This window comes from Syngnathus acus, chromosome 23 (assembly GCF_901709675.1).
Source record: "Syngnathus acus chromosome 23, fSynAcu1.2, whole genome shotgun sequence".
Classification (NCBI taxonomy): Eukaryota; Metazoa; Chordata; class Actinopteri; order Syngnathiformes; family Syngnathidae; genus Syngnathus; species Syngnathus acus.
The window spans coordinates 6,944,553-6,954,705 of NC_051107.1; the positions used below are offsets into that span (position 1 = coordinate 6,944,553).

The 10,153-nt window shown below is 57.1% G+C and overlaps 2 protein-coding genes across 7 annotated transcripts; one reads left to right on the forward strand and one right to left on the reverse strand.

The window, feature by feature from the left end:
• Positions 1 to 4: 4 nt before the first annotated feature.
• nup50 (nucleoporin 50) lies at positions 5 to 2,526 on the reverse strand. 5 transcript variants are annotated; one of them, XM_037242894.1, is made up of 8 exons: positions 2,314 to 2,526; positions 1,795 to 1,873; positions 1,628 to 1,711; positions 1,399 to 1,570; positions 913 to 1,320; positions 727 to 814; positions 530 to 662; positions 5 to 490 (listed from the first exon to the last, which is right to left on the reverse strand). In XM_037242894.1, the coding sequence occupies exons 2-8, from the start codon at positions 1,861 to 1,863 to the stop codon at positions 287 to 289; spliced, it is 1,158 nt and encodes a 385-aa protein (XP_037098789.1). In that variant the 5' UTR covers positions 1,864 to 1,873; positions 2,314 to 2,526; the 3' UTR covers positions 5 to 286. The 5 variants fall into 5 exon arrangements, with proteins under 5 accessions (XP_037098789.1, XP_037098787.1, XP_037098788.1 ...); XM_037242892.1 differs by having other exon boundaries at positions 1,795 to 1,868; positions 2,083 to 2,526; XM_037242893.1 differs by having other exon boundaries at positions 2,083 to 2,526.
• Positions 2,527 to 3,115: 589 nt separating this feature from the next.
• On the forward strand, positions 3,116 to 9,975 carry phf21b (PHD finger protein 21B). Of its 2 annotated transcripts, XM_037242888.1 has the most exons (14): positions 3,116 to 3,530; positions 5,692 to 5,736; positions 5,950 to 6,159; positions 7,021 to 7,104; positions 7,189 to 7,392; positions 7,541 to 7,645; positions 7,741 to 7,792; positions 7,860 to 7,936; positions 8,034 to 8,088; positions 8,409 to 8,431; positions 8,665 to 8,829; positions 9,026 to 9,092; positions 9,198 to 9,301; positions 9,421 to 9,975. In XM_037242888.1, the coding sequence occupies exons 1-14, from the start codon at positions 3,477 to 3,479 to the stop codon at positions 9,631 to 9,633; spliced, it is 1,458 nt and encodes a 485-aa protein (XP_037098783.1). In that variant the 5' UTR covers positions 3,116 to 3,476; the 3' UTR covers positions 9,634 to 9,975. The 2 variants fall into 2 exon arrangements, with proteins under 2 accessions (XP_037098783.1, XP_037098784.1); XM_037242889.1 differs by lacking the exons at positions 8,034 to 8,088; positions 8,409 to 8,431.
• The last annotated feature ends 178 nt before the right edge of the window (positions 9,976 to 10,153 follow it).

Sequence of the window (10,153 nt, forward strand, 5' to 3'; positions counted from 1 at the left end):
TTTGGTTTCCATTTTATTCCCAGCAGGCGTCCGCGGGGACTGCCAAGGACACTTGGAAAGAACGACAGCAAAAGTCCGTCCATCTGTGAGAAGTCCGGGTTGGAGAAAAGAAAAAAAAAAATTGGAAAAAGAAAAATCCCTCCGTGGGGAAATGAGGGATCAAAGCCAAAGGTGGCCTAAAAGCCGGAGGAAGGGAATGTCGGCGCCCGGAACCCAAAAGGTGCGTTTGGTGGTGCGCCTTCAGCCTTTGCTCTGCTCCAGAATTGTGCACAGCTGTTTGGCGTCGTCAGCGGTCTTGACGCGGACGAGGAGCAGCGCTGGGGCGCTCGGGTTCTTGTCGTCCACGGGCGGGTTGGGCACGCACGCCACCATCACGTTGTTGGCGGCCGCGTGCGAGCATTTGATGTCGGCCGACAGCAGGATGTTGAGGAGGACGTTTCCTGCGGGACACGGCGGCGTTAGCGTTAGCCTGCTCTCCCGCCCCGCCCCGCCCGGACTCCAACCCGGACTCCTCCAGCTCGTTAGCCGGTCCGCCCAACCTACCCAGGTTGGTGTCGGCCCTGATGATCATCTGCGTTTTGCCGCCCGGCGTGCGTTTGAGGTGCAGCGTGCCTACGCCCTTCTCCTTGTACTCATTGTCCTTCCTGTAGAAGAGCTTGCACCTGCCAAGCGCACAGCCGCCACCGCGTTAGCTTAGCCTCGGTGGGCGCGGCGCGGCGAACCTACTTTTTGGAGTAGAAGGCGTCATCCTCTTTGATCTCTCTGACCTCGGGCTTGGGCGGCTCGTAGGCGTCATCGTGGCCCGTATTCTCCTCTGCGCAACAAAGCAAACATCGGAACAAAGTCCGAGCTTTTCCATCTCGGCGAATGCGAGGCATCAAAAGTCGTTTGCCGACTTGGCCGTTTTCGTACCTGAGGGCGCTATGTGCTCCGTCTTGGCAAAGGATTGCGCAGCGCTTCCGAACAAGGAAAACGCAGGTGTGGCGGCGTTCTTCGGGACGGAACTGTCCTTCTCCTGGCCAAAGTTGAAGGTTGCGGCGGGCGATTCGTCTGCCTTGCCCTTGAAAGAAAAGGCAGCCGACAGGGAGGAAGCTACAAGCGAGGCTTTCTTGTCTTCCGCCGCCGCAGCAGCAGCAGTCCCATACTGCCGCTCGATGGTAACCAGGTGGCGCTCGTAGTCGCGAAAGATGGGCTGCAGGTCGCACAGCGGGTTGTCGTCCACGTGCTTGCTGATCCAGTCGCGGACGGAGCAGTTGAGAGCCGTCAGCTGGCGACCGTACTCCTTGCCGCCGTTGGCCGGCTTGCCGTTCAGCGTCGGCCCTGGACCGAGAAAAGACGGCGAAGCGTCTCCAGCGAGTCGCCAATTCAAACGCGGCGCGCCAATAGCCGACGACTCACCGGTCGTAGACGGCGACGCGGTGATGGACAGCGCGAGGCCGCCGCTCCCGTTAGTCAGAGCGCTCGGGCCTTTGAAGGCTCCGCCGTTGCCGAGGGTGGAGAAGGGCGCCGGCGTGGAGGAAGCGCTTAAGGCGAAACCTTTGAACCCTTTGAAGGCCCCTGCGGCCTCACCCTGAAACACAGTGAGATGTCCACGACATGATGATGATGATGATGTCATCCGTTTTACCTCTGCACCAACATTCCGCCGCTTGGCCTTTTTGATGGCGCGGTTTTTCATCACATCTTCGGTGGCCACCGAGAAGGTTCCGGCCTAGAGGCACAAACGGATAAAACCCCCCGTCGCACACTGAAGCCTAAGCAAAGCAAAGCCTTGTTGTGGAAACGAGACATCACCTCCTCGCCCTCGTCCTCCTGGTCCCAGTTCCGATCCGTGAGCTCTTTGTCTGCGATCCGCTTCGCCATCGCACCTGTGCTGGCGCACACACACTCAGCTCGTTAGTCGACTTGAAAAGGGACAGTGCGCTTGCGCCGGCCGCGGCAAACGGGTCACGAGGTCATTCCTCCCTCGTTGTCCACTCTGCACCCTGCACGCCGCCGCGCCTCAACCAATGTAAGCAAATGCATTCATTCTCTTTTTGTTTTATTGTTCCTTTGCTTTTGTATCCACGCCTGTATTCTTACCAATAAAATCAATGGAGAGAAGCAAGTCGAGTGTGCGTGTGGTCGTGACAAGTGAGGTCGACTTGAGTCCGTAAAAAGTTGATTTTGTAAGTAAGGCGGCGGCGTGGTCACGTAAAGCCGTTTAGGCGGCGAACGTCCTCTTCAATCAAGCCCGCTCGGGAGCTAGCGTTAGCGTCATACGGCTAACGTCTCCAGGCAGGGGGGGTGGGGGGGCGATTTGCGAGTTCGTACCTTGCGTGTCGGCACGAGTCCAAAGCGTGGACGAGAAGGACGAGAATAGGTCCGGCTGAGCTTTTACACTCCACGCGTGACGCTAAGTGGCATCACAATTAACACGGCAGAGACTTTAACGAGAGAAAATGGTCTTAAGCCGCCATTTCACGTAGCGACGCATCCGCACCGCAGGAGTTTGCCGCTCGGGCGCTTTTGTGCGCATGCGCGCTCCTCGGCATTCTGGGAATCGGAGTTTTCCCGCAGACAAGAAGACAACACTAAAGACAACACTTGGCGACGGCGTGTAGTCTATTCTATTATTTAGCCATTGTGAAGGAGAAATTACGTGGAAACACCTTCCACTCTGCAGAGGAGCTCGTCAGCGGAAACAGCTGAGGCGATGCACATTTCTTTCCCGACTGTCCAGCTGGTGGCGACACCGATCAGATGGTGGGAAATTAGACAGCAAGTGCCCCCCCCCCTATACTACTATCGTCATCACCAACAAAACATTTCTAATAGAAGACAGTCATATCATTTAACGTAATTCTTATCAAGTTCAATATTATTTTAAGCAAGGGGGGGGGGAGACTGCACACAATTATTAGATTAGTAAACAGCAACTTTCGTGCGTCCGTGTACTTGAAAAGTTTAGTTTGAATATTTTCATGTTCATTTGGGGGGAGTGTACTTGATTAGTAGTTTGTGATTTGTGCTCCGCCGTTTGTGTCTCCTGGACCGAATGCGCGTGCGCATTAGGCGGGTAGGGGCGGGGCCGCTGGCGTGTGCTCCATCCGGGTACTGGAAAGTCACCATTGACAGCCGAAGCACAACTTTTCCGCAGGCAAAGTGAAATCAAGCCGCGGACTCGGACACAATCTAGTTCCCGCTTTTCAACTTAAATTAGTGGGAAGAAGGTGCGGCCGTCCCCCGGTCGGAGCCGGGGTCACTCGCCCATCCCCTGGACAGCAGCCATACGGCGTTGGACGGCTTTGCGGCGGCTTCCGAGCACTTTTGGAGACGGGCGGAAAGTCGGTGATGAGTCCCGGGCTGCCAAAGAAGCGACAACTTGCTCCCCGAGCCGTCTAGTTCTGCTTTGGCTTGTTGTCGCTCGAAAACAGGGCAATTTGGCCCCGAAGTTGGCGACGAAAGTGGGAGCAAAGTGCTTTTGTGGACCTAACATGGAAGTACAAGGCCCGCAAGAGGCGCTCAAAGTGGAAATCCAATGTCATCAGGTAAGCAGCGGCGGCGGCGGCAGCAGCAGCAGCAGCTGCCGTGTTGCTGTTCTTCATTCTCGTGGAGGACGCGAAAGAGGTGAAAGGCAAATGTCGTCCACCACTGTGGGCCCGTTCGTTCGTTCGTTCGCTCGCTCGCTCGCTCACTTCGGCCAGCACTTGGTACCGTTCGGCCTCGTTTCGCTCGCTCGCTCGCATGGCAGCGGCGGCGTTTGTTGGTGACTGACGGACGAGAAAGAAGCTTAGCTAATGCGGCGTTGGGCTCGGACGCGAGATGAATATTTATGAGGGACAAGAAACATCCATGGCCGGTCGCTTTGTTCCTCACTTGAGACACTTTTCACGCAACTACTTGTGTGAACGTGCAAAAGCACAGCCCGGAGCTGAACACGCCGCCCCAAGCCCACTCCAAAACAAAACCAAAAACACCTAACGGGCCGACGATGAGATGAGATGAGGCGAGACGTCGTTTGCGTGCGTGCCAAACTTTATTTCCTCGCAAATCTTCTGAGCTCCCGCCGCTTAGCCTGACTGCTAAAGGGTTGATGACGTTCGCACGTCGTCACGTCAAGTTTGGTGTGCTTTTCGTGTCAGCTGCCGTTGTTGTTTTGTGTGGCTTGTGCTCTCAAACTTGGGTGACAATTATTAGCGTCCATTTTGAACGTGTCCGAGCGGCGAGCCACGTAGCTCGGCTAACTCCAAACACAACCCGGAGCAAAGTTGACGTGAACGGCGGCTCGGCCACTTTGTCTTTTGACCTCTTTTTCCTCCCCCATTTTGTTGCGAGTTAGCACTTAGTCCGCCGGTATGATCGCTTTTGTGTCACGTGACGCCAGCGCCGCCTTGTGATTGGCCCACGACGACGCCTTCACTTGCTTGCTTCTTTTCACTCCCGATGGCAGCTCCGAGGCCTCCTCGTTCGGCGGGCGAGCGAGCGGCTGTTTGCTGTCTGGCGGGGCGAGGGAGAGAGAGGATGGCGGCCGTGGGCTTCAGCACCGCGGCCGTGGGCTTCAGCAGCCGTGGGCTTCAGCACCGCGGCCAGCTCCGCGCCTTCTCCGCCCCTCCCTCCACACAAGTTTGTGTGTTTTCTGTCTTTGTGTGGAGCAGGACTTTTCAAAGAGACGGTCGATATTGTTTGACTCGAGCTGCCTGATTGAATCGATCCACTTTTGCTGTGGAATGTTGTTTCTCCAAGCACTTGCTCAAGTTGTGATTCCACTGTAAGGAGGGGATCTGCTTTCTTTCCCCTCTGCCTCCCCTCCCCTCCGCTCTCTGGCCTCACTTTCATAGTGGAAGCGTCCATTTTGCGACAGAAGGGGTACTTCCCCCCCCCCCCCCCCTCCCCCAAACATGGAGAGCAAAAAGTCTGCTGAGGAGTTTGGCTGAGGAGGAGGTTGGAGGGAGGGGGGATGGGCCTCATTCATGGCCGACATTACCATTTTGATTGCTTTGATGCTGTTTTGGGTGAGGGGGAGGGGTGGAAAGCACAGAAAGGCCACTCAGCACTGCGCAGACATGTTGCCTTGCTGTTTTTTCCCTTTTTCTTTGCTTCTACAACACATCTTGCGCTTTAGCAAACACAACGTCACTTTTGCTTTGCACACTTACTGTCAAAGTCGAGCATCACTGCGTGCAGGCAGGCACGCACGGTTTTGCGGCGATACGTGTTGGACATGATTGCGCGACTCTTTGCCCTTCTTTTGTTTGCCCTTCTTTTGTGACAAATGTCGTCTCTATGGAACAGATTTGAACGAGTATGAGAAGGCAGCATCCCTCATGCATCCTTCGCACTAGCTTGGCAGTAGCTGACTTTTCCGAGTTTTGGAATCTTGAAGCGGAATTCCAATGGCCATTAAAATAATGGAAATGTTATTATTTCCAAAAAAGTCCAATGATAAGTATCGGATTGAACCTTTCTTGTCAGGAAAATGGCAGCGGGGCCACATGCGGGTTTTCGGAAGCACTCTGCCGTACGTACGTACGTCCGAAAACAGGTCGGACCGAACAATTGACTTTGCTATGAAGGCGGAATCCCCAACATTTGAGTCGTCGCTTCTTGGCCGGCCGGCCAAAATTGGGAGTCGGGTGGCCGTCGAGCAGGCACGCTAGCGTTCTGATGCTAACATTCTGCCACTAACATTCTTCTGCCCTTGTGTTGCAGGGTCCGACGCTGTGCAAAGGCCTGAATGAAGTTCCCAATGGACAGGTAGGCGGGGCCATCTTTCCTCTGGTCCACCTGCGTGCGTGCGTGCGTGCGTGCGTGCAATGTTGTCTGGCTGGCGTGTGTACCTTTTGTCTGTATTGTTGTGGGATGCCTTGCACCCAAAGACAAATGGGGGTCCGTGGATTAGTGTGGCCTGGACACACAGCACCTCCTCCCCACTTTCAGTGCCACTTGAACTGCGTTGCATGTGCGCAGAAACTGGCGGTGCGGAGTTGCCCGGTGGGCGCCGGCAAGCCGCCATCCCTCATCAAGCCCGCTGGCCAGGCCATCTCCAAGGCTCCCGTCGCCGCGGTGACGACGTCGACGCACCTCAAGGGGCAGAAGGCGCCCCCCGGCTTGGAGCCGCAGCCGCTGGGAGCTCACCCGTCGGGAGCCAGGAAGGCCCCGGAGCTTCCTCCCACGCAGGTAACCTCGCCATCGCCGCGCCTTACTCGCGTTGGCCGCAACTACTGGCGACATGAACAAAGCACAACAGGCCACGTATTTGTTACCCTGGCTTAGCTAATAGACAAAGTAGCGGGGGGTTGGGGGTAACTGCTTACGTGACAACAGCTAGCGTGTGTAAGTCAAAAAGCGCCTTTCGTTATTTGGAACAAGATGTGAAGCCACACGCTTGCTTTCTCGTCCTCGCCTGGAAGTTTTTCCTGGAGGAGCGAGCGCAAGATTGATTGAGGGAATGCATGAGAGAATGATTGAATGAGTGCTGAGGAGCGCTGTTGCCATGGAAACTGCTCAGCCCCGCTGGTCGGGGGGTCAGCGCAGCAGCAGAGAGAAGGAACAAAAAAACAGCTGCCATTAGTCGTCTTTTCACCTTCTCGTGCACTGCTGCCGCCGTGACCCCCCCACCTCACGTGTGCAGCGACCTCTGCAGGAGAGCAGCCTCTGTCAGCACGAGCACAAAGTCAGTGGAGGGCACCTTTTGGCTTTTTGTTTTGGGAGGCCTCCCTTTGTCAACGCCCCGTTCGGCTCGGCCCGGGAGAAAAGAAGCGCGATTAAAGGGGGGGGGGGGAGCTCTGGTGCTACAAAAATACCCCTTTCTGTGGTTGCCATGAGAACTGGCCTAGCCCCCCTTTCTGTCCCCCCCCCCCCTCACAACACGGCAGAACCACAGAAGAAGAAGAGGGGGAGGGGGGCCGGCAGATTTGCCGAAGTTAGCTCGTTTGTTCGGCTAGCAAAGCAAAAGCAGCTTCTTCGAAACTCGCGCAACCGTTCACTGGACTGGATGCGATGACAACACGATGCCGCTGCTGATTTTTCAACTTGCAGATGTCCGGCTCGCTCAGCTCGGTTCCCATCACGGTGCCTCAAGTCAGCTCGCCGCAGCGGGCGGCCGGTCGGGTACTACCTCAGGTACTCGCTTGCTCGCTACGCTAGCTAAGCCGCGCGCTCCGAGCCGTCCGGTTTGGGATCCGTGCCTCGTTGTGTGGCGTTCAGGTCAGACCAAAGACGCCGATCCCCGACAGCCTTCCTCACAGTCCGTGCCGGAACGCCTCCCCGGCCCATCCGGGCCCCCGTCGGCAGCCTTACGACGGCCCGGCCCTGGACTCTGGCGGCCCCGCCCACCACGGCGCCGGCGTGGCCTACGCCATCATCTCGGCCGACGCCAACGGGGTGGCTGCCGTCAGCGAGGCCGTCAAGGTCAGACGCGTTGGTCTCGCGCTCCTTTTAGCATTGACTGGAACAAACTCTCAGCCATTTTGTTGTCTTATGCTAACAAGGCACATTTGTGTTGCTGATGTCCTGGCACATTATTAGCATAATATTGCTCGCTTGCGTGTGTTCTCAGGTCATCATCATCCAGCCTCAGGCACCCGGCGGCGGCGAGGAGGTGTCGCTCCCCCTGCCATCGCCCGCTCCTACCGGCAAGATGGAGGAGGACCTCACCAAGGAGGTGGGGCCAGGGCGGGAACCAGGGCTGCCACTTTCTGGCTTGTCAGGAAGCCACCATCTCACGCGCGCGCTCTCTCTCGCTTTTATCTCCTGCAGAAAATGTCCTTTATGGTCGCACTCGGGCTGGTCACCAACGAGCACCTGGAAGGTGAAGAGCCTCCCTCCTCCTGCATCTGCCCTCCTGTGCGTCTCAGCGTCTGCCTTTCTTTTTGTAGAACTCCAGCTGAAGAGGCAGGAGAGGAAAAGGCGCAGCACAGCGAACCCCGCCTACAGCGGCCTCTTTGAACCAGAGGTACCTTTTGCCTCGGCATTCTCTCGCCGGCCGACCGGCCATGACGTCACGGTGATCAGACGGGACCGCGCCGTCCGTGGCTTTTGTGTGTCCGCAGCGCAAGCGGCCGGCGTGGCATTACCTGACTGGCTCGCTCTTCCTCTCGCCACCAGGTAACACAATATGCACAGAACCATTTCAAGTGGCAATGGAAAAAAGGGCCACCCACGAAATGAATCTTTGCTGTGGCGCTTTTCCAAGGAAAGCGCCGAGAGATGCCGTAGCGCTCTTGTTGCATTTGATTGCGGCGACGTTTGCTGCTCTTCAGCACTAAATGATGATGTCGTCGTCTGTCAGTGTGCGTCTGTCTCATGAGCTTTATGCAGCTAACGCTAATGCTAACACTGTTGCCTGCCTGCCTGCCTAGCCTTGCGCTTGCGTGCTGGGCCTAACGTGTGCTCTGCTTCCTTCCTTCCTTCCATCCACATGCTAGACTCTGAGGATTTCTGCTGGAAGGTAGGTCAGCTGACTTGACCCCGCTTCTCTCTCGCTCGCTCGCTCACACCGCCCACCCGCCACTCTCGGCCCCTTTCAATTGTTGAAGAAAAGAACGCGTCTTGAGCAGAATCCTTTTGCTAGCCGAGTGCCAAAGTGGCGGGCCCACTTGGCGCGTGCGCTTTAGCGGCCCATCCGACAGCGCGTGCGCTTTAGCGGCCCATCTGACGCCGTGTGCGCTGGGCTGGGCGCAGGATGAGGCGGAGCGGGACCAGCGCTGCGCTGTGTGCCGGCGGGATGGCGAGCTGCGGCCGTGCCGCGGCTGTCCGCGAGCCTTCCACCCGGACTGCCTCTGGCCGCCGCTACCGCTGGAGAGCCCGCCCCGCGGACCCTGGTACTGCCCCAAGTGCCACAAGAAGGTGAGCTGGGAACGGCGCCCAGGAAGGTCGCCTGGCCTGGCCTGGCCTCTATGCCTGGCCTCTATGCCTGGCCTGGCCTGGCCTCTATGCCTGGCCTCTATGCCTGGCCTCTATGCCTGGCCTCTATGCCTGGCCTCTATGCCTGGCCTGGCCTCTATGCCAGGCCAGGCCTCTATCTGACGCCCCTCTCGCGCAGGTCCTGAACAAGGAAAACATGTCCTGGCCACGCAACTTTGTGCAGTCGTACGTCACGCACAAGACAGGTGGGTCCAAAACAAAGCGCATCGGGAACCGGTACCCAGTCACAAGTTTGCTTTTGTCGGCCATAGCCGGCCGGACAAATATTGTGCGTCCTCATCTCGCCGCAGTGCGTCTGGAGGAAAAGCGGCGTCTGCTTCGGCGAAACGTGGAGCTGAAGAAAGACTGCGCTCACCTGGAGGAGGAAGACCGGCAGCTCAGCAAGACGCTCCGAGTAAGTCACCAACCAAGCAACTGCCCTCTTGTTTGCATGTATCAGACAATATTAAGATCACCCAGCTGCCCCAAGGTGCTAACGTGCTCTCTCCTCTCTCTCTCTCTCTCTCTCCCCAGCGCTGCCTGGATCGACGAGATGGTCTGGCGGCGCGGCAGCGAGACACGCTGGCGGCGCTGGAGCGACTCAAAACGCTCATCAGGCTCATCCGCCTTAGCGTGACGACCGCCTCCGCCTTGACGCCCGCCGGCCCGCCCTCCTCCTCTTCCCCGTCCTGGATGAAAAGCGAGCCGTCGGCCTCTCCTCTCCGGACCTTGCCAGGCAACAAGTAGCCCCGAAAGCCCGCCCGCCCCCTCCCGTCGTGGCCGGCCAGTTGATAATTTGTTTGTCCTGAGACCTCCGGTGCTTACGAGATTACTTTTTCTTTCTTTGTGGGCCTTAAACTTGGTGCGGTTGCTACAGAAGCAGCAGCAGCAACTTTTTTTTTTTTTTTTTTTGCCAAAACAAGTCAGCAAGTATTTGCCGAAGAAGAAAGTATTGCAGAGCAAAGTAGAGCAACTCAGCAGTATTGGCCCGTCGGATCAAATAGAGGAGCGCTCGATGCGAGGGTCCGGTCCGGTCCGGTGGGGAGTCGAGTCGCCCGTAGTTGCAACAAAGCCATTGGCCGAGGAAAACAATTCACCTAGTTTGTTGTTTGTCTGAGTGGCGACTTAGAAGTGGCGAGCGGTCACCGGGTAAGGTGCCTTGGTCTCGGTTGGCGGGGTGCGTTCAAATATGCCAAAAAGTTGTCTGTGTTTTTGTTGGAGTAGAATTTGCGACATGGCTAAGGTGTTGTGCCCGACTGGCCCCTGT